Raw genomic sequence first — 23,277 nt, forward strand, 5'->3', positions numbered from 1 at the left:
TATATCATGCAAGGTGATTATCCAGCTAAATGTGTCGGATTAGAGATGTAGCAGACCGCCTCTGTCCTCAAGAACAAAAAGGGCAATGACATGTTGGAGAGCTCGATGAGCCGTTATATGAATCTAGACTAATGTGTTTAATTTCAAGCTGTTGACAGGGTTTGATAACATTTAGTTGTGTCCCTGATCAGGCATGCAGTACGTGAGGTATAAAGAATCACCCAGAAGTGGCAGATTCAGCAATACAATATACTACACTATAATGACAAAATGTGCCTTTACAACCTGTAGAATCTACACGTTCACTATTTCAATAAAAAAGCAGAAAAAACATACTTGACAATGAACAGCTTCATTATGTGCATGAAGATTGCACCGGTCACCACCAGTAGAGTGCATACAATCTATGGTCGTCTGCCAGTCTGAAGAACCTTAGTCACCAACACCTCTCACTGGTTTTACTCAATTTTCCTGAGATATTTCTGCTGTGATCAGAGACAAGATCGCTGACTGAGAAATCCAACTTCCAAGGTCCTTCAGGATGACTTAATAGAAAAATGTACACTAACCTTGGAACGGATCCATTCTCAGAAACGTTTCTGTGATCAGATTGGTGCCCACTGACAAGAGATTTTTAGATTTTTCCTAATGTGGTAATTGGCTCATCTCTTATGCATAGATTACATTTTCATTTTTTTAAACTTTTTTAACGTAAGATGCTGTTGCTAATGTTCAATATTGCTGGTTCTCATCATTCTTCAAGGAATAACATTTCCCATAAGCCCAAGACCTTTTCAGATAAAATGTCACGGCTTAACAAAAGCAGCCAGTCCACGGCTGAGATGAGAGATTGTGTTTAACTCAGACATGCCCATTTTATATAACAAAACCACCGACAAAGGGAGACTTTTTTTTAAAGTAGAGAATACCTCTTCAAGTTAAAATGTATTCTGAACGGAAGACTATGCAACATTTTACACATAAAAGAGCAGAAGTCAAGTAAATCTTATGCTCTCCGAGTCATGACTGTTGACAACGAGTGAGAGGAGTCGGAGCTCAGGTTTACGGGACGGCTGACTCCTCTCCTGGCTGAAGCAAGCGTTTTTAGATCACGGCCATTCTTTGCAAAGGTATGCAATATGAAGCTACGAGTTCACTAAAGTGTGCTAACATTAGCCTGCTAACACAACAATGCAGGCCACGGGCAGTTGCAGCCTGAACCATCGATAATGTTGTTTGACCTTTGTGCAAAAATCCTGTGTGGCTATGGAAATTAAGTTCCCATGCTATTTCTTATATCTGACCTGTAGTGCTTGGTTTGCTCACACAGTAAACACTGCTGTAACTTGGAATTCTGCTTCTGCCTTGAGTACTTAGAAAAAACTACAGCACCATGCTGCATTTTTTATATAGACTTTAAAGAAAGGCCAAGTAGAGACACGGACATGAATAAAGACTGCCAAGGCTCCCCTCATAAATAATGTCAATATGATGTAACAATGTGTCACTGAAGGAGGAAGCAGAACTCAACCGCATGTACAGAAAGGATTTAGATTTTTTCCTTTAGAGTTTGGTAAAAATCTTTACCCTGTTTTGAATTGGATCACAGGTAAAACATGATAGACGATAGAATATAGGTTTAATAATGTCCCTCTGAACTTGTATTTAATGAACAATAATGTTCAAGATATTCAACTGTTGCGCCAAAGGATTCCTATTGGACATTGATTGAGATTTCAGGACAGGAAGATGAAGACTGTACTTTAAAATTGGCTGCAAGTGTAAAAATTAACCCACAAAAGTGAAAGAATGAGAGAGAGGAATTTCAAGTTCAAGAGGTTAATTAACTTAGAGCTGGACTAAATTGCATCTATAAAAGCCTGAGGTGACAGTTGTAGACACTGACGCATGTTTCGTGAAATGTCGCCAGTGTAACCACACTTCCTGAAGTTTAAGATAACAATGTTATTTTTTAGCTGTCTTAGCTGAGGTGAGTGAATGTGCACTCTGTCAGTGTGCTAAACGTATACGATACATAATGACAATTATCCCCTCTTTGTACTGTCCATCTTTTCACCACAACGAACGATTTCTTCACTCTTCACCGATGACTGCTTTTAATTAGTGAAGTCAGGCAATACATGGAGAGGGTTTTCATACCCTGTGGGCCTTCGCCTATTGAACGCCACACTGCTCAGCAACAGCAGGCCTGTCCAAAACATGCACACTATTCATTCTGGAGGGACACCTCAAGTTTAACCTGTGAATAAGGTCAGCATTGTCTTTTTTTATCTCAGTGTGAATATCAGGCCCTTCTTTTCTCCCCCATGAACACAAATGACACATTTTCAGTCCCTCTGGTCCTCAAAGAGGTCTAACTGTCCATACAAATACTGTTGTTTGTCTCCGTGGCATTCTGCTCCGCTCTGCTGTGGTCAGTGTTTGAACTTTGTCTCACTTCAATGGACAAACTGGCAGCGTGACCCATGACTCTTCCTCAAATGTCACGACAAAAGAATGCAAAAGCGCTGACTCTTCACTGCCTTGCCGCTGTAGTAAAAAAAAAAAAAAGTATTTTCCGCTTTTACAGGTGCATGACTTCTAGTTTTCACTGACGCATCTCTCTATTTTAAATAGGTGGGTGAAAGTCCGACAAGTAGGAAAAACAAACTTTGTTGTGCTCATGAGAAAACAAAAACTGCAGGTAAGGCACAATCTAGTTTTTATGCCTTCTCCCCTGCTTCTTTTTCCCCCTCCCTGCCTCGCCTCCTGTTCTCTGCCCAGCGAGGCACGGATGCGGTGGAAAACTGTTGAGGAACCTATTCCCCTGCGTGATCAAACCCTCGCTACGCTCAAATATGCTTAGTGCCTCCAACCAAAGCCCTTATTTAGCGCTTTGGCTATTTTGAAGAAGTGGAAACTTATTTCACTCCTTACCTTGACAAAAAAAGACAAGAGAGTGCAATAATGTCACATTCCATGCACCACTCAGCTCCCAATGGAGTGCAGACCTTTGAATCGTTAACTTAAGTGGAAATCAGCTTCTGGTTTTTTAAGCATAGCTTGGATTGGCTGAGAGCACTGATGCTGTTTTGAGCAGCATGAAACTGAAATCTGCAACCATATGCTACAGCAGTGATTGAAGAGGCGTTTAGTCGCCCCCAACTCCTTGAAATAACATTCACATACTTCCAGTTTGTAATTTGAAGTATATTCTGATGGAAATATTCTGGTACAAAGTAGCAGTAAAGTTCACACTTCCACATGTTAAGCCCCGGTTCCCTGATTAGTTTATGATTGCCCGGTTTTCAAGATGCAGTTGTTTCCTGTCTTATTTTGGCACACTTGCTTCTCCTGTTTTTAAATTCGTGCCCTTGTGTGTTTCCTGTCCGTTTGATTGTCTGCACCACTCTGTTCAGTTTCACCTGTCTTATTAGTTTCACATGTCCCTCGTCACATGTTCTCCCCTGTGTATTTAGTCCTTGTGCTCTCCTTGTCCTCTGTCAGTTCGTCTTAGCTCTTAGTGGTTAGCCTTCCAGCATTCTTGTCTTTTCAGTGCGGTACCTTGACCAAGCCTCTAACTAGACATTAGGCACTGATCTCCATTTGGTACAGATTATCCATTTATCAAACCCTGCTTCAGGTAAAGGATATTTGGAATCAACAAAGTTGTGTCCTAAATCTGTTATTGAGTCTGCTGTCTGTTGGCTTTGTTCTGATGAATCCCAAGTCCAGCATGTGGTGAAAGCTACTGGGAGGAATGGTTTAGTTGGATGAGAAACATACTGAGTTTAACAACTATTTTGTTTTGTTTTGTTACAAAAGCAAACCAGACCATCAACAACAAGACTGATCATTTCACGTTCAGTACATTTTGATTTTTGTAACTCCTTGGGAGGTGGGTGGGTTACAAAGTGAGTTCCGGCACATTTCTGACGCATTGTTTTCAGTTCCAAGACAAAAGCTCAAAGGGAGTGAGGAAGGACTCATAAAAGACAGCAGGATGACATTTTAGTCAGCATTGTGTACACCTTACTCATGTGCAGGACAAGATTGGCGAAAGGATTAGAGATACCAATTTATCTGCAGTGGTCTCCAATATAAACTCTAACCAAATGTTCCAGAGGGGAGCGCACACGTGCCTCAGCGAGCGTGACATGCAGCTACTGCTACCACTAACATGAGGACGTAGCAGAAGACGTTTTTTCCAGGAACTTTGAATTTGTGCATATAGGTGTGCCTAATCATGCACAATACAAAACACACTAAAGAGCATCTCAAACCAGAAAAAAAAAACACAATATGGCACCTTTTAAGTAACCATCATCATCATCATCGTTCCCTCTTCCCACTCAAGTGTTGTTTGTCATGAAAATTAGTTTATTTTGAAGTTCAAAATGTTAAAAAATTTCTATGGATACTAGTATAATGCATTACTTTGGATGAGTATTTTGTCTGAGTATGACTGATCACTGACTGATTATGTTCTACTCAAGTAAAGACTTAGCAGTTGTACAGAGAAGAAATCTGCTGCATTGACTAATGACCCTGAGCAGAAGATTTCACACATAGGTGGAGTTTTTGTATCTGCCCATGCACATGGCCTTCTGTAGGCTTTTGGAAGCTGAATGGGATAAACATTTATTGACATAAACTGATTTTTTTTAATAGCCTTTTTGAGACTCTTTTGAGCTCCTCATTACTTTTGACATCAGAAGTTGCTTCAGAGATGATTTAGTCTGTTTTGGCATTTAATGTTCAGGGAAACTGTAGAATTTATTGCGCCTGAACAACGCATTGCATGAGTCATCAGCTACTCCAAACTAATTCACCACTTATAGAGTTCTCTGTATGGGCTTTTATCGCAGTAAATATTTGTTTATTTTGGTGACATTGACAGAGTTTAGACGTTTTAGACCTTTTATATCAAGCACACTGTATTTAAGCACATGCATATGTTCTGTTTATATGTGAGTGTAAGGCAGAGAGAAAGAGGCTATGGTTAATGATGCGTTCAGTTATTGGTGACGGATAATGTCATATCAGGAACTAATTGCTTGCACTGTTGCCTCATTAAGCACAGCATGACGTCCTGCCACAGGGCACACCTCGCTGCAATCACTGCTCCTTCACATCCTCTTTTTTCCCCCCCCCACTCCTTTATCTCCTGGTCTGCTGTTCATCCTCCTGTCATGTTCTGCATCAAAGCTTCTTTTATTGTGTGAAAGTTGGGGGCTATTTTTCTTTGAACTTTAAAAAGGATGGGAGACTTAGTTTGATTTGTGCAATTTATTTCATATTGGAGGAAATTGTTCCGACTCTTTACACAGTCCAGCTTTTTAAGTCATCAGTCTCGTCAATTTATAATTTTCTTTCATTGTCAGGTTGTCTCTTCCTCCCATAATCTATCCATCCTCATCTTCAAGCTGATTTTTTAAGCAGTATTTTCCATGTTCGGAAGTCAATTGTGTGCTCTTTAACATTTGCATTTCTATTCCATTTCATCTCTATCTCTCCCTGTCTTACTCTCTGCAGTAACCTTCACTCCCCTGATCTGGAGCAGTAGGCTCGTCTCCCCCGTTCTCGCTCCATCTATTCACCCCTTCGTTTCGCACATGCCCACTGCCCTGCCTCTGGGCCACACTTCCCTCCATTTCCCCTCCTCTCTGTTTCCACCTCCACCTCTCCCCCTCTTTTATTTATGGGAATATGCTGATGGGGCAAACCCAGGCAAAGAGTATTTCTCTTGTTACGCAGGTTGTGAAAGAGAAATAAGATGGAGAAATGGAGGCGAGATGGCCGGAAGAGTAAAAGAGCACACACAATTAATCAAGAGCTGTCATTCGTCCTAAAAAGCAAAGCTATTCATCAAAAGGGGCGGAAGAAAAAGGAAAGGGTGAACAAGACATAGAGAGCAGAGAGAGAGAAATATGTATCACATGATCTATGTAGGATGTAATTGGGTCAATGACGAATAATGTGGCTCTGTTAGTGCTGAGCTTTGCTTCAGAGTTGGAACAGCAGGCTAGTTGGAAATCAGTGTCAACGGGAGAGTGATTCAATCTCAAACCTTGAAATCCAATTGTATTTTTTCAACACAAGGCAGAGTTCTGCTAAAGCACACTAGAAAGTTGCATAGCTATATTTTTGTCCATGTGATGAATAGAATATACTTAAAGTGCTTATTGGTTGTCACATTGACATTAAAGGTGCATTTGTCGCTATAAGTTTGTAAGCACAAAAAGGCACCTAAGCACCCTCTTTAAACTACCTTTTTACATTGTTGCTGACTGAGATTTGTTTACATGATTTCATTTTCTTTCAAGTGCAGAGCAAATGGGTTTGCATTCAAAACAGCTATTGCAAGAAAAAGCAGAGTGCCATACTGCGGAGAAAATTGCAAACCCAAACAAGGGCTTGCAGAAGAGGACCTGACAGGAAACATGTTCAGAGGTGATATGTGCTTCCATTCTTGTCAATCTTTTGCATTACGCAAATCAAACGTTCAATTCATGTACATTTTTCCAATCCCTTTTTCAATTGCCTTATCATCTCTCCTATGCAGGAGGGAGATTTGACACAAACAAACAGGGTTATAAACTGGTGAACAATTCATTGCATCAACTCATATCTGTCCCATTAGTGGAACACATAGGAACAGGCATGTTTGAGGAAGACAACACATTTAACAGAGTGAATACTTTGTTCTAGGCAGCTGAGCTGCTGCTACGTGACAGCTCTGTTTTCATTCCAGCGACATGTAAGCAAGTTAGAGCTTTCAGACATCTGTTTTGATCATGTCAAAGCTAAGAGTCGTGCATAATGAGGGGTTTGGTTGATTTTAATGACAGGTGGGAGTTTTTTTGGCGGTTTGCCAAGGGGCAAGGCTTCAATTAAGCTAAATCCTGTCACAGACCTTAAACTGTCAACTGTCTTTGTTTGTGCTGTTCTTATTGTTTGCAATTGACTAGATCATAAGCTAGAGCTGGGTGAATTTCATCAGCCATTATTTCAATCTGTGTGTTACAACTCCAGCTCTATTCCTTCTTCTAGAATATCTGGAAGTTATAGAGCCTATGGTTTCCTCTAATATGTTGTTGGACTCAATGTTTCCTACACACGATAGTTGAGCGGGGTGCCCAAGTACATTTTCGACCTGCTTTTATTTATTTTCTTCATTTATTCATAAAATTGCTGCAGGAGAGAGAGAGAGAGGGAGGGAGGGAGGGAGGGAGGGAGAGAGAGAGAGAGAGAGAGAGAGAGAGAGAGAGAGAGAGAGAGAGAGAGAGAACGCCTGTCCTCTCTTCCATCCCCTCTCTCCCTCTCCCCCGCTCACTCTCTTTTTCTCTTTCTCTGTCCTTGTGGCTCCGTGAAAAACTGGAGCTTCTCATAGCTTCGTTGTACAGCTGCTTGCTGCTGATCCAGTGCTGAAATCCTATAAATAACGGAATATTGATCAGAACTTTAAGAGAACGCAAGGCACAGTCGTCGTGTTTGGGCCTGTATACTTGAGAGGGTAAATTGAGCAGATGAAAGTTGCAAAAACGGAGGTAATTTAGCATAAAGCATATTTGATATAAATACAAACCTAATATTAAAATATACCCCGAGATAAAAGTAAGAAAAAAAAATACTCGCCAAAGTATCTCGTCTTTCTGTGGGAAACACTGGGGACCCATAATTTATTTTCACTAAGGACAGGAAGAATAAAATAAGGCATTTATCCTGAGGGAAAATCATTATGCTTCTCTATGATTTTATTAGTCAGTGGGTCACCTCTTTGTTTTCATTGCCGGCTCAGTCTGTAACGCACAGTAGATGAATCAGAGTGTGTTCAGTGTCATTCAGCAGAAGTACAAGTTACACATAAATTCAGCCGCGTTTGCTCTTTTTGAAATACCCCTGCATGTCAGAGTTAAGGACAAATCACAGTTTGGGTTAATGGGATATGTCGGTGTCAGAACAGCCCTTAGGCAGAGCGAGGACTGATAAAACAAGGGAGAGGTGAAAGTGGGAGGTGATGTTGGTGGTGGGTGAGAGCAGCAATGGGAGGAGCTGAGAGAAAAGGACAGAGGACGCTGAGGCCAGGAACTGTGCAGGGTTGAAGTTTGGGACGTGACGCTGGGTGAGAAGAATAATGCACCTTGACAGAACAGCACTCTCTGCCAACGCGACCAATGATTCCCCCCGAAGCACAGTGATGCGGAGAGAAGCAACACCTGTGACACCAACTGTCACCCTGGGGAAACATCAACAACTAGCCACCTGTTAAAAAAATGCACTTGCCAACATAGTACTGCTGATTAAATGTATTCAATTTCTTCTGATTGACGTCACATTGAGAAGAAATAAAGACAGGTTCTGATTTAAAATGTGACTCAGACACTCCAGGAAAATTAGCATCATTCATATTGCTTCTGTCAGGAAAGATCCTATAGCTGCTGCTGATCGAGATCCAAAAACGTCTTTTAAAGGAAGACTGTAACTTTTGCAAAGGAATAACTTTTCTTCTTCTTCTTATAAATGAAAAGCTGAATGCATAATGATTGTAGATTTGCTCATTAAACTATACTTAGGACTTGTGTTGGTTAAATCTTAAGTCTAGGGGATAAATTAAGCTTATGGCTAACATCTGCAAACTTTTGAAAGATTCAAAATAACATTACCCTGAAGGTTTGTGGCCACAACGGCTGTCGTCATTGAGGCTCCCTTTAAACCCACCACACGAACCAAGACTAAGATATACCCAAGACCGTGTGCATGCTACATGACAGGTACAAGACCAAGACATCTAGGGATTGAGACAGGGACAAGTCCAATACCATAAAAAATACCGTATCATTGAGAAATCTTTGACTTGAGTGGAGCTAGACGATTGCTGCCGTAACTGGGGGATGCAAATTAAAGTACAGATGAATTTTAAGTTGTTTGTTCTTTTAGAAAGAGGCATTTTCCTTCTTATCACAGTAATGAAGATATTGAGTTCTAGTGGACACTAGTGGAATTATTATCAAACAGATGGTAGATAATGTTTGGTGCTAGGGGGCATGCTGAATCGAAGGCATCGTGGTGTATTTTCTCACAACATTTTACACACATGGTTGTCTTTATTTAGTTTGTGATATCAGTTACCTTTTCACAGTGTTGAACATTTGGGACCAAGGGTCATTAAATCAGTTAAATCAGGTTCTATAGACGCCCAATAAACACCATCATCGAGGATATGGTGAAGGTGACAAAGAATATTTGAGAATCGGTGTTCCTCACTGAATGCATTTGGACAAAATACATCTATATTTTTTGCACACAGCTCTAATGCATAACCTATGTCTTGCTATATTGAAATCACATGAAAACTAATTAAAAACACGACTTTCACGAGAACCAACAGGGCGTATAATCAGCCGTGTACCTGAGGAGAGATGTCTGTTACATCATGGGATCGTTGCCTTGGATACAGGGAGTGTGTTGTTTTTCATTGTGTGCTATTTACTCAAAAATGCATTGCCAACGGGTGATGAATATAAAAGTTGCATGTATTCCGACGTGACTGTAAAGGTTGAAGCTACATTGCAAAAGATCCAACCTGTGTGGAATTTATGACCACATATAAAAGTAGCCTAAATCTGAAGGGATGAAAACAAATTCAGTGCATCTTGGGCTGTAAAAATGTTCATAAAAAATCTGATCCGAATGGCATATGTGCAAGGGGTGAGCTTCCATGTTTAATCAGCTCTGCATTGAAAGCTTTCAGCATTCTAACCTCTCTCCATTTTTCAAAAGCAATGCCACTATTTATTCTAGTTTTACCACTTTTCTGCAGCTTGTTAGAAAAATGCTTTTTAAATCAGTTAGAACCGCACCAGTGTGCTCTTGCTAGCCTTTACTGCTGCAACACCTGTTGGTTTGCTGTGGCATTACAGCCATGTGGGGGGTGCCGCCTACTTCTCTGGTCAAAACAAAACAAACCATTTCATTTCAAATTTTTGTGTTTGTCCCACGTTGAAAGATTCAAAGTTGAACCAAAACTTAAATAAACTCTAGCTGTGGTGATTGCTAAAGGTAAGACTGCTGTTCCTCATACCACAGGATAGTCCTATCAATTGTTCACAGTGTACATGACCTAGCCAGTTTGACTTTTAAGATACAGGCTCGTCCAGCACACTCTGCTCCACATTATGTAAAAAAAAAAGAAAAAAAAAAAGCCAAAGAAGTAACTCAGAAATTCAAGATCTGTCTGCACTCAGTTTCAAGGACGAGTGTAGGAAAGAGTGAGGGGATGCTTTGATCGTTATCAGGAAATGTATGCGGTTCCCCATCTTGTGTGGTGCCAAATGTTGAAAAATTCATTGCGGGGTAGAGCTACAGTATGTAAATGGAGGTTTACTTAATCTCACAGCTAATGGTTGGCTGAGAGACTGGGAACGTTGTGTTCGGACACTTAATGGAAAACCTGCACTGCTTTGTGCTGTCGTAATGGCAGGAGATTATCACTCCATGCAGAGCGACTGGATGAATGCTCTCCCACAAATTGGTCGTACCCAGTCCCTCCTGCCAACCAATCTCTCTCTCTCTCTCTCTCTCTCTCTCTCTCTCTCTCCCGTTCCCGATGTTTATTATTTATATTGAACTCAAAAGCCACATGAATGCTTATTCATTTTGACACCCAGGCTGAGGGAGGTATGGCAACTGAGTGAATCATGTTTGTTTATGCATTTTAATATTCTTCAACACTTTCTGTTATAATTGGATTGATGTCGGTTTTATGGCTTCATAACCTTGTGGCTAAAACCTGTTAGCACTTTGAATGTTACTGTTTCTGCATTTCCTTCATTAGCATACTTCATTTTTCTGCTCTGATTCTTCCATCATGTTTTTATTTTTTGGGATGTTCTTGACTATTATTTACTTTTGTCAGTTCATGGGCAAAGCCACTGTGTTAAATATCTATCTGACAGGCTACCTAATGTTTACCCCTGAGAGAGATCAATAGTGCAGCGCCGTCGTCCAGACTTCATTTTTCAAGCACAATTGATTGTGTTTCTTCCTCAGAACCTGCCCGGACACGCTAGACCAGACAAATCCATGTGGTTTGGTGTCACTGTGAACAGTGTCAATTAAGCCTGTGCCTGTCGAATCTACTGATTACTTGGCTCACAGCACAGTCACTAATAATAAGCATATTTCTTTCTGGCCTCTGACAGTGTAATTTTCACTTATTACAGATTTTAGACATTGTAATTCTTTTTCAAAATTAAACATCTTAATTCAAGTCTATGTGACAGAGCTGTAGATAACACGTGTCTCAGAACTGCATAGCATTTGGTGTTTTCACACATGCACAAAACTCCAAAAATCAGGGTGAGCTGAAACTTCACCCCTCAAGCCTGCCAGACCAAGTGTAACATTCCATGTTAAAGTTGGATTGATTGATTGATTGATTGATTGAGCAGAAAATATTCAGGACAATATCTGCGAGGCACCCAGCAGAGTTGATTACGTTCCTACCAGGTAACCATCCATTATACTGTCCAATAAATAACCTGAATTTCCCTCGGGATCAATAAAGTATCTATCTATCTATCTATCTATCTATCTATCTATCTATCTATAAATGTAATGATGTTAAAGCAAAAAAACTGACGGTCATAGTTTTGACGATGTGGCTTGTCAGGCCAACCCCATTACACAGTGCGACGGACAGGGATATCATCACACTGTCAGGGACATAGTGTGTAAATATGCTAATCAGATTTCAGGATTGTGAATTGTTCTAAACATTTTTTACAGAGTGCATGTGTGAAAACAGCAAAGTTTCTCATTAAGGTCCCAAATTACAATTCGTCCCGTTTATTTCCAAAGAGAAGGTATACACATTCTGTTTATGAATGGTCCTGTGCTGCCAAGAATAAATCTCCTGCAGAGACTAATTTATTTTGTTGGCTCAGTCTTAAAATGATCATCGTCTGCCTAAAAATACCAAGTATAGCTTCCCAATGTTCGCCAAAACCTACAGAATACTATCCCAGGAATAATACCGAGGACATGACCTCAGTGTCCTCGATGTTACCTGGCTATGACCCTGGAATCATGCAACTAAAGGTTGACCTATGTTTTTCTTAGTGATGGTGAACCAACGCTGCAAATGCACATCATATCTCTTCAGTCTTCTGTAAATCTGCCATGACCTAAACATGTTGAGACTGCAGTTTAAGAGCCCTTCTAGTGGAGTACAGTGAGTCCTTTGGGCGCTCAGCCGTATGGAGAGCGTCTGAGAGTTTTTGGTGGTCAGCAGGTCGGCTGTGAGAGCTCTGCAGCTGTCTGATAGCTGCTGCTGTGGGTGGGGAGAAACCTTTGCACAGATGCAGTTTTTTTTTTTTTTTTTTTTTTTTTTTTAGTTACCACCAAAAAGATGTGCAGCTCTGTAGAAACCAACAGCATGAAGCCCATTAAAAAGGACTCTGTCATCTTCCAACAAGGACAGGGGTGCACTTTAGCAGCGCTTCTGCTTCCACTTAAAGCATGTAGCTCTGCATGTCTGAAGCACCTATTTCTAGATGGATAGCTTGGCTTTGGTAGACTGAACGTTCATTTATCTCATTTCAAGTCATTAAGCACTCGTGTTCTCTTTACAAATTAATGAATAAACAGCGTAATGGTCTGTTAACGCATTATTGATGATGAGATGCCGATAGTTAAAAGACGCCCAAAGTAAATCAAAGTGGCCACAGACGGACGGCCACATGCGTCTACACGTACAAGCTCCCCTTCCTCCTGCGGCTCAAGATTAATTTAATAGACTGGGGTTGTTGTTGTTGTTCATCTGTTACTTTTCAACCGTGGAAAATTATGTTGTCTCCAATTAGAGCTCTGATGGTTTTCCAGACAGTAATAAGTCATTCACAGGTTTTGAAATCATCCTCTGCCATCACATGCTGTAAACAAAGGAGCCCTCCTGCTGCTTTTGAGCGACACACATTTCTTCATAAGCTTCTTTTCTCGATGACGTTTCTCATATTTCAGGTCCACTGAAGTTTTTTTTTTTTGTTTTTTTTTGTTCAAGCTTTGTTCACCACCTTTCCCTTCCTGTACCCTTGTCTTTACCCTTGAATCATTTAGACATAAAGCATTTCAAAGTGCTTTACAGAATCAAAAACAGAGCATACAAAGAAACATGAAATAAGGTAAAAAATAAGATTAATAACAAAATATATGAGATAAATGAGGACAAAAAAGAGAACTATTACATTGTGCAGAAATTCAACATTAAAAAACTAAATCAGGGCGCCGATGGCCTAGTGGTTGCTTCGCCTTCCCATTCACAGAGGCTGAGGTTTCAAATCCGACCTGTGGCTCCTTTCCCTCATTTCATTCCCCACACTCTCTCCCCAGTTTCCGACTCTATCTGCTGCCCTGTCTCCTCTGTAATCTGCTCTTTAGGTCTACTAATGTTGTATTGCTCTGAAGTCTCGGACTTAAGTTTTACCATCCCTATATGAACACACACTCTCCTACTACTACTAGTCAATCAAAACGAGTGTGGTAACGATCCATCCAAGAATGTCTCCCTACATCTTGAGGCTTAAACTTTGCTTAATTTAAAATTCATTCATATAATTCATTAAAACATTTCACAGTGCAGACCAGAGACAGATAGTTCATAATAAGCTAATAAATAAATACTAATGATAATTATTCAAATTGAGTTTAAAACAAGCTTGGAGTCCTTCCAGAGTAGAGTACAGTTTGGAAATTAACTGTTTGCAGCTTGGACTTAATGGACGTCAGAGTTGGAGCTGGTCTTACATGAACTTGAAGATTATGTCTGTGCTGCGTGATAACAAAACGCAGCTTCCCCTTGTTTTGTTTAAAACTCTTGGGGAAAGCCAGTAGGCCAGCCCCAGATGTCCTCGGGGTCCTGCATTGTTCACAAGCATGTTGGGGATGTGCAGTATTTAGGGTTTGAAGCCCCAAAGAGACTTCTACACAAGCAGAGACATTTTTGAACTGACTTCTCTGATGAAGCATTATTTATTCTTTTGAAGCTTTATGTCCCGTGTTTTGACATTACAGAGAGCCCATTTGAAAAAAAAAATAAAATATATCGTTTTCTGTCAGATATTTGTTCATGTCTACTGATTTCATTTAAACCAACATGTGAATGCAGATCCTTCCTTTGGCTGGAAACATTTGATGAAGGGGTGTAAACATAATTGTATTGTTATTGAAATAGTAAGCCTTCTTGACAGTATTGACTATTAATCACTAAAAATGAGACATTTACAGACTAAGGATTCTACATAATCTACCCTTCATAATGGTGCTACTAATGCTGTGGATACATTAGACCCCAAGCAGGTAGAAATCCCTGTTAAACCTCTTAGAAGAAATCTAAATGGAGTTATTTGGGATTAGCATGCTCTGTAAAAAAAAAAGTACAGTAAGCATTAAATAGGGATATAAATGCATTTAGTCCTGTGTATCTATACCCTTCTTATGTCCGCCTGGAGTTTATTGCAGTGTCACTTTCTTTGTTTTATTTTTCATTCTATTTCTCTGGCTGTTGTTACTACAAAGGCGGCCAAAGTTGGATACATACAGGCAAAACACATTTTCACACACACCAACACACATATGCTTGGCTGATATTGGCCATAGTCATAGCTAACACAAAGTAATCTGGATATGCGATTGTATGGCTGGCTGTGTATTCTGTTCAGCTCAGTCAACACGTTGAATTTAATTTCCTCTCTCTGCCCTTCAGCTGCTGGATTTTTGTTTTCATCCCAGAGTGATATTTCTTTTTGTGTGTTCATTCCCCCCCTCCTCTCTGTGTTTCTCTCTATCGACTGAATAAATATATAGATAATTATGTCCTCCTTTTTTAGGTTTGTTTTAGCTGCTGTCTTTGTGATTGGGATTGTCAGTCTTCATGATGTCAGTTTTTTTTCTCCTCATCTCTCACTTTCCCTCTTTTTACACCCCCCCCCCACCCCCCACCCCACACACACACACACATACATACACACACACATACACACACTACCACCACCAAAACCATCAGATAACACACACGCACATCTCTTTTTCGCGGGTTTCCTTAAATCTCCCCGCCTCATGAAAAAAAGTGAGTGACAGCTCTATATGCATAGCCTGCAAAGGACTGACGGGGATATTTTAACCAGATACGTCACAAGTAAAAGGGAAGGGGAAGAGGGAGGGACGGAGGAGTGGAGGAGAGCAAACGAAGAGACAGAGAGAGAGAGGGGGAGAGAGAGAGAGAGAGAGAGAGTGTACGGAGGGATATATTGACTCAAAGCTGGTCTGCATGCTCCTCAGTGTGTGAGTAACAGAGGACGTGAGAGCAGGCAAGATGGAGTGCTGGCACAGATGAAGACTGTCCCTGGGTACGTTTTTGTCCCTGTCTATATTTGTGCATGTGTGCACATGTGGCTGCATGTGTCGAGTCTGTGTGTGTGTGTGTGTGTGTGTATGTGTGTGTTTGTGTCTGACTGGTGTGAGCGATTTGAGTTTGAGTGAGCAACATGCTGCAAGTGATTAATTTTGGCGCAGGGACAAATGTGTTGTATTTGGCTTTTCTTATGGAAGAGCAGTACAAGCATGTGAACGAGTGTCGGTATCATCATTAGAATGAGCTGATTGAGGTCTCCATCTGTGTGGAAAGTCATTACCCTCTTGTGTGTGTGTGTGTGTAAAGGAGACTCTGTATGAGTACTGTAACTCAGTGTAGTGAAGAAAGGAGGCATGTGCTCTATAATGCAAGTTTGCATTCAGTCTCCTTCTGTTTGTTTGTGTCAGATTTTTTTCACATGAGCTACGTGGTGTTCCACATTTATGTAATGCATATAAAAAAGCAAACTGTCAATACGGTTCACAATGTAGTCGAAGCTCCAATACTGCGAGAAACTAAGTTGTGCATGCCATTTACAACACATTTTGAGCATTAGGTTGTACATGCACACTCATCTATTATGCATAGACAGACATTTTTCTGAGGACACGCAAAGAAAAATACCGACATATACAAAAGAATAACATGGTTTTAAATGCAAGTTATTTATTTGTGAGTTAAAATAAAATCAGCAGCCTTTTTCCATCACTTATTTAAGCATTGATCTATTTATCAACTTTAGAGCAAAAACAAAGCATTTTAATAAATCAGCATCAACTCTTGAAAGTTCTTCAAATTATTGACAATTTTTTGACATTTTGATAAACAAATAATGATTTAAATGGCAGGAAAAAAACGAGAGAGATTGACTGATAATGAATACATCAATCTCATTAGTTCAGCCCGAGAGTTAGGACTTTGATTTATGAGTTTTCAAACAACAAGAAACAAATGAACGGGGACCAAGCCAGCTATTTATGTGTGTCTCCTTAAGAGATGCATCAATCAGTCACCAAAAGAGCAAATCATTCTCCTTGAAGGTAAATAATACTCCTGAAAGCCTTTCAAACAAAATCAGACTCCTGTTGTAAAACAAGTCAGCACTGAAATAGTGACATGAAGCATTGTTGGAGAAAGGGGTGATGACAAGTTACTTGCATCCTCAATTGACCTGACAGTGTAGCCTGTGAAGCCGTGTTTGCATTAGTGATGTAGCTGTGTCATATAGTTAAAGGCACAATTAGAAGGACGTAAGCCCAACAACAACAGTCTTTCACATGGATGTGTCCCCACAGTCTGTCACCCGTTCATGATGACATGTATGATGCGCATTTCGCTGGTTGTTATAGCGTCGGGTTTTATTCTGCTGTAGCAACCCGCTCACTGTACAATATCCTGCATATCAAACTGAAATTTAAAAACAATTTTCTATGTTTAAAAAAAAACCTCTGACAAACAGTTGGTACAAGTATAGTTCATGGAACAACACTCATAGAAACAGAGAAGTCTTAAAATGGGCCCACTTTGCTGATATAACGAACATTAAACCAATGTTTTCCTGATGATGAAGTGAGACAAGGTGAACAAGTCTGTATAATTCAGTGCAGCACCTGATTACCCCTCAACTGTCAGAATCTCTTACCTTTTCATTTTCCATTAACCTGACATTGAGGACAGCTTGAGTCCACATTGTGCTGTATTTAGAGTTCTTTATGCATGGATGATTTTGTTTGTTTTTCTGTGTGGTCTAGTTCTGTCTTCTTTTCTGTTTTTGTGTCAACATACACTATACTGCAGTAAGCAGGCATTAAATGTGACATTAAAAGTTCTGGTCTTCTTTCTGTAGGTTAATTCATGCTGAAATGTGGTTCTTCTGAGAACATGTCGGATCACAGCTGCTTATCTAGCAAAGGTCTGATCTGCTTTAAACGGCAGACCATCGAATGATGTGATTGACCAATCAGAATCAAGTACTCAACAAAGCTGTGCAGGAAGTTTTTTCAGCATCTGCGCCTCCAAGTTGTGTTTTGACCCTTTCGCCTGTATTGGAGAGGGCAGTTGAAGCGAGAAAGAAAATGTTGGGAGCTGAGAGTGTGTTGTGACATGCAGCATCTGGATTTGAATCAGGCGGCAACCTCAGGTCTGGAAAAAATGAAGGCAATGCAGAAGTGCAAAATCCTGCTTTAGACTGGCTCCAGGAACTCCGGATGTCACATAGACACCACAGCCAAAAAAGCCAGTTTTTATAGTAGAAGTGAACATGTTTACAGCCTTGTACAAAAAGAGAAATAGCCCTGATTAGTTATTAGTCATCATGGGTGCAAACTGTAGAGGGGGATTTTTTATTTTTTTTAAAGGTTCTAAAGGCTTTAAAGGTTTTGATGTTACGAACAAGACGTGTTATCCATAGTTAGGCGCAGAGCCTCAGCTCCATGTCGTTAGCTTGACTGAAAGCTAGGGTGAGACAACATTTCCAGCGTGGCGGTGGCTGCCGATGAGCCTCTGGAACCCCTTGCCGTAAAAGATGGCGGATGTTACTCAGTCTTCGTCCATTAATATTTACAGTGATGTGGTTTGAATCCATGACCGCTGCAATGAGGGCTACAGCCTCTGTATATGGGACGCATGACATTACCGCTAGGCTATCAGCACCCCAGGTCTCTCCTTCTCATTCTGGCTTCTAAAGTGGAGCTGAGACGGTCTCTTCTTGACTGGCTGAATGTTTTTTTTTTTTGTAAAAATCCTTCAGTTTAACAGTTAAATCTGGGACAACACCCGCAGATAAAGGCAAACATTGTCATGTCCTAGTTTGAAGTTTTTGCCTGTGATCGCTGAAATCAGAGTAGATAAAAAATGAAAACAGATACAGTGGCAGTGTGGGAGTGCATACAGGAAAATCTGTTTTCAATCTCTCTTGATCACTGCAGGGAAAACGGGAAATGATAGCATTTGGCTTAATGTGTTTAGAGTTTGGTAACAGCCATTACACTACATTTGACAAATATGGTTAAGGCTGAGGGAGGCTTCGAGTAGTATTATGTAAATATCGCTCAGGGGGTTTGTGAGATGCAAGAGGGAAGAGTGAAAGCGAGAGATAAGGGAGGGATTAGAGGGAAGTGCAGATACACAAGTGACATCACTTGTTCATACTTTACCGCACTACATTGGAATATTAATTCAAATTGCAGACTTGGTGTGCTGACACAATGTGTGAGTCACACTTGAAGTGCCAAGGGTTCTGGCAAATGCTATTTTGGCTTTTGAGAAGTCAGGTTTGCATCAGCTGATGGGAGCTGACGCATATTTCAGTTTTCTCCAGGAGGATTCAGATGTGCCGTGAATCTCAACTTATTGCCAACATTTACTCGCCTTGAATAGAGTTGACCCCTGCTGCTGCTGCTGCTGCTGCTGTACAAACTCAAGAGAGAGGAGAACATTGGACACTCAGGATGTGACTGTTGTTTGGCTTTTCTTTTCTAGTTTTGAGCCTCTTGTTTCTCCCCTTTCTATGATCCCAGTTCTTCTCTTTATTCTCCTCAGTCATTTGTTTCTTTCCGTCGCACCTCTACTTTTTTGTATCCCGCAGCCCTGTTCGACAGTCCACATGAGCGTCTCCAAACCCCATCCGCCCCCCTCTAACTCCCACCTTGCCATCCCTCCCTCCTCCACCTCCACTCCTTCCTCGTCCGCCACCTCCCCCTCGGCGACGCCCCACTCCACCGCCCTCCCCCCTCCCTCGCCAGTCAAGATCTCTATGCAGGAGCACTTTGCCATCAACGTGTGCCCGGGTCCCATCCTCCCCATCCCGCAGATCTCAGACTTCTTTCCACGTTTCCACGACTATCCCTGCACGCCACCGCCTCCGAGGGAGAAGAAGATCCTGAAAGAGGAGACATTCAACGGCGAGACAGTTGGAGGGTTCAAAGATGGGGAGAGGAGGGAGAGCCACGACGGAGACAGGGAGGAGACTGTCGACTCTGACGATGAAGACAGTGAGTGAAGGAAGGAGAGGGAGCAAAGTTTAACGGTAGAAAGTTGTAATCAAAATGATTTAGTTTGCTTTTTGTTTTTCCATATAGAAATAGAAGGCAATGCAGCAGGAAAACAACGCATCACATTTAAAAAAAACAAAAAACCTTTCCCCATTATCTTTTTATCTGTAACTCAAAATGAGTTTCTGCAGTTTCCCCAGAAACACGACATATGCTTGCAGAGTAAATGCGGAGTCAAGCATTTTGCCAAAAGTGTTTGTCACTCCCACTTTGTGTGACAGGGCGCATTCGATGATTTATTGGACATTGTTGCAAAAAGCGGGACTCGGCCAGCGAGTTTTTTTGCTCATTCCCAAACAGTAATCAAACAAGACAGATCAATTCATATCAGGCACCGGCATGTTTTTTAGAGACCATCTGCTACAAATATGACTCAGAGCTTTTTGAGCGTGTGTACAAGCATATATGAGGATGTTTGTCCCTTCATTGTCAGTGTGGTTATTTTTGTGTTTTGTTTTCAGCCTACCTGGGAACATTGGAGTTCAATCTGCTCTTTGATCAGGACAACAACTGTCTTCATTGTACCATTCACAAAGCAAAGGTACGCATGAATTCAATACGCTTTTTATATTAAAAGAACTCTGCATGTGTGTTTGTGTGTGTGTGTGCGCGTGCTTGTGTTATGTCTGTATGCATCCAACTTTGGCAGACTCTAATATGTGTGTGGGTAGATGTGTAATCCCCCTCAAAGGCCCAATCGAGACGATTCTCTTGTAATGCTTTTAAGTTGGCACAATACATCAGACGGAAAGAAGCAACGTGTTGTCCACACGCTCTCAGCAGCTCGTCAATTCAACACAAAATCATCTCATTGCTCCATGAAATGTTGGAGATGTTACTTACCTCTGCTGATGCAGACACATTTGGTATGGCCGTCGTACAAGGACACAGCCTTGTATTACACATTGTGTACTGCCACATGATGTTAATTATGTAAAGCTCACAGAATGGTTCCCCTAAGGACATCACAAAAGGAGAAAACAGCAGTGTGGAAAAAAACAAAACACCCAGAGGCTCTTTAGAAATGTAACTCGTGCCATATAAGAAGTGTGCTATACAGTCTCACTGTCTTCTTTAAACCCTGCCACATGTGTGAAGTGTTTGAGGTGCATGATGACGTCTGTTTTGACACGATGTGTTATTGTGTGTGTTTCTGCTTGTGTCCACAGGGACTGAAAGCCATGGACTCCAATGGGCTGGCAGATCCATACGTCAAGCTCCATCTTCTCCCAGGGGCGAGCAAGGTCATTACTCCAACCTTACCCCAGTGGCAATTAATGTAACATGCTACCACACTGGGCTGTCCCACACACGAGCGTTGCCTCAAGAAATTCCCACAGCACACAGAAACCGCTGGAAACAAAGCCAATCATAGGAAAGAATTCAACTCAGCATATAAAATAGATCACACATTTGTGTAAAGGTAGGCTCAGATTCTTTTTTTCTTCTTTGTCTGCTGAACACAAAGAAAGCCAAAAAGTCTTGCAGAAACCACATTGATTTAAACTGTTGGGCAGGATTGCGGTCGGTTACGTCTCATTGTTGTCCGTCCTTTGCTCTGCTTTATCAAGCACAAACATGTTCTGCTCTGCTGCTCCTCTCTTGTCTTGTTTTCAGCTCAAGCAGCAGGAAAGATAAGCCTCGCTACAACAGCGAACCCTAGCTATGTCAGAATGCAACCTGTTGTCGGCCATTTTGGCTCAAGGTTGACACGAAGTGAGTTTATGATCAACATTTGGAGGATGCTGAACCAACATGGGTTGAGTGAGGCAACTGTCTGAGGTCTGAGGTGATAACAATACCAACGTCTGGGCGCCATTTTTTCTTTTTTAAATCCTCCAGCCTTCCTCTGTCTGGCTTCCCTCCTGTTGTTATCGCTCTAATTTCCCCACTCTTCACCCATATCTCTGTCTATATCTCACTATCCTGGCTGTGACCCCCGTTGACCTTGAAATACCAACAGTGTGAGGAGAGAGAAAAAGGGAGACAACCGAGAGGGAGGAAAGGGGGAGAGGGAAGAGAGAGAGTGTGCAGAAAGAGAGGGAGGGAGAGACAGATGAGGGGAGGACAGCAGCAGGTGGTTGTCATGGAAACAGGGAGGATTGTTACACGGCTCACGTCAACAGGCGAGTGTTGTTGGGGGGGGGGGGGTAGAGGTGATGGTGGTGGGGGCACAGAGAAAGCGTCAATGAGTAGGTAAGTGCCCATGAACAGCCGCGTGTTAAATACCCACCAGGGCCACGTCACTTGAAAAGTGGGAGCGTACACATGTAGAAGTGAGGATGACAGATGCACACTCGCACACCTACTCTTGTCCGCATTCAGACTCAGCATGCAAGCATTACAATGAATAATCCAATGCACAAAAGGTTTCACTTTCTGCAAGATTGAGTTGTCAAAATACAGAGAGCAAAGGCACACAATGAGGTCCAACTCATTCCCCTTCTCTCTCAGCCTCACATGCTAAAGCACACCAGATTCCACCCGGTAGTATACAGTCAGGCATGCTCTCTTGTGATGTCAAACACACACTAGCACATGCAGCACATGACCTTGCAGACACATGCTAAGGCTTTAGTCACAGTCACACAGAGCGATGCTCTCGTCATCCGTCTCTTCCTCTCTATCCCTCCCTCTCTCATCCTCACACACAAACATGCTTCGGCACAGTAGTTGCCAGTGCTTTTTTTTTGTGTTCATTGTTGTTTTTTTTCATCCTAGTCGAGGTCCATGGCAAATTCACTCACAGCCCGACTCCTCAGCCACATCTTTGGGAAAAAGAGATCAAGAGAAAGGATGTGTGAAATACGTAAGATCCATGCAAGCAGATGGAGAAAAAGAAGGAGAGCGTGATGGACAGATGGAGGGCTCAAGATAAAACATTTAGAAACAGATGCAAAAGCACAAGTGTGGAGGGAAAATAGAGGCAGGGAGGGACAGAGGGCAGGAAAAGGAAACTGGTGTTTTAAGTGTTTGTAGATGTAGCAGTAAAAAAAGAACTGTGCTTAGAAAGCCAACCCAATTCAGTCAATGAGGGCTGGTGATTTGTTGTGAAATAGTTGTTTTGTCAAGTTATGCTGGCACACATAAAGCTGTGAAGCCCCGCAAGTCGTGACTGTGCTTGTACACAGCTCCACCTGCACATTAATGAATCAAACAAATGACATGAATCGAAAACATTTGTTCCCTTCACAGAGCAAGCTCTGGAGGGCTGACTCTTGAAGATAAGCCAAAAGTTTCAAGCAGAAAATGGAGGATTGAAAGGGGACAGTTACGGGAGAAAAAGGAAGAAGAGGAAAGGCAGAACAATGGGATGTGGGGACAAAAACAGACCAAGTAAAAGAAGATGGAAGGGACGGTTCAGCATCAGGCCCTCAGGCACAAGCAAGAGGCTGACTGTGACAGAAAGCAAAGGAGAGAGAGAGAGAGAGAGAGAGATGAGGTGTTTATCTGCAAAGCTTCAGACACTAGCAGGACTATTTAGAAAGAACAACATACACTTTCTTTTCAAGCTGGAAATACACAGTGTCTGAATAAGACGATACAAACACACTAGTATTAGAAGAACCAAATAAAAGTGCCAATACCATTAGATGAAACAGGAATCTGCAATTACATGGAAAGGTATACCTACCAAATTTACCTTTTGAAAATATCAAATAAAAATGATTAGTATGCGGGTAGAATAGCTCTGTGTCAGCGTTATAAACTTTGTAACTAATGCATTACATTTCCCTTTTGCTAAAGAGAGAGGGGGATGTCTGCACTACCTTGCGCCAGCTGGCCAGACAAATGGATGGATGGGTTGATGCA

General features: G+C 41.5%; 1 protein-coding gene across 4 annotated transcripts in view; it reads left to right on the top strand.

Annotated features, from left to right (window-relative positions):
- The window catches only part of doc2g (double C2-like domains, gamma), a 72,374-nt gene that overhangs the window by 19,300 nt on the left and 29,797 nt on the right, over window positions 1-23,277 (top strand). Inside the window, exons 2-5 of one of the 4 annotated variants that reach the window (XM_079338032.1) lie at window positions 6,327-6,453; window positions 18,999-19,404; window positions 19,926-20,005; window positions 20,634-20,708. In XM_079338032.1, the coding sequence (XP_079194158.1) occupies window positions 19,017-19,404; window positions 19,926-20,005; window positions 20,634-20,708 (543 nt within the window). In that variant the 5' untranslated portion in view covers window positions 6,327-6,453; window positions 18,999-19,016. Of the gene's footprint in view, window positions 1-2,637; window positions 2,705-6,326; window positions 6,454-15,256; window positions 15,408-18,998; window positions 19,405-19,925; window positions 20,006-20,633; window positions 20,709-23,277 lie in introns of those variants that run through there. The other 3 variants (XM_079338029.1, XM_079338030.1, XM_079338031.1) reach the window with 3 other exon arrangements.

This window comes from Symphodus melops, assembly GCF_947650265.1.
Source record: "Symphodus melops genome assembly, chromosome: 2".
NCBI lineage: Eukaryota > Metazoa > Chordata > Actinopteri > Labriformes > Labridae > Symphodus > Symphodus melops.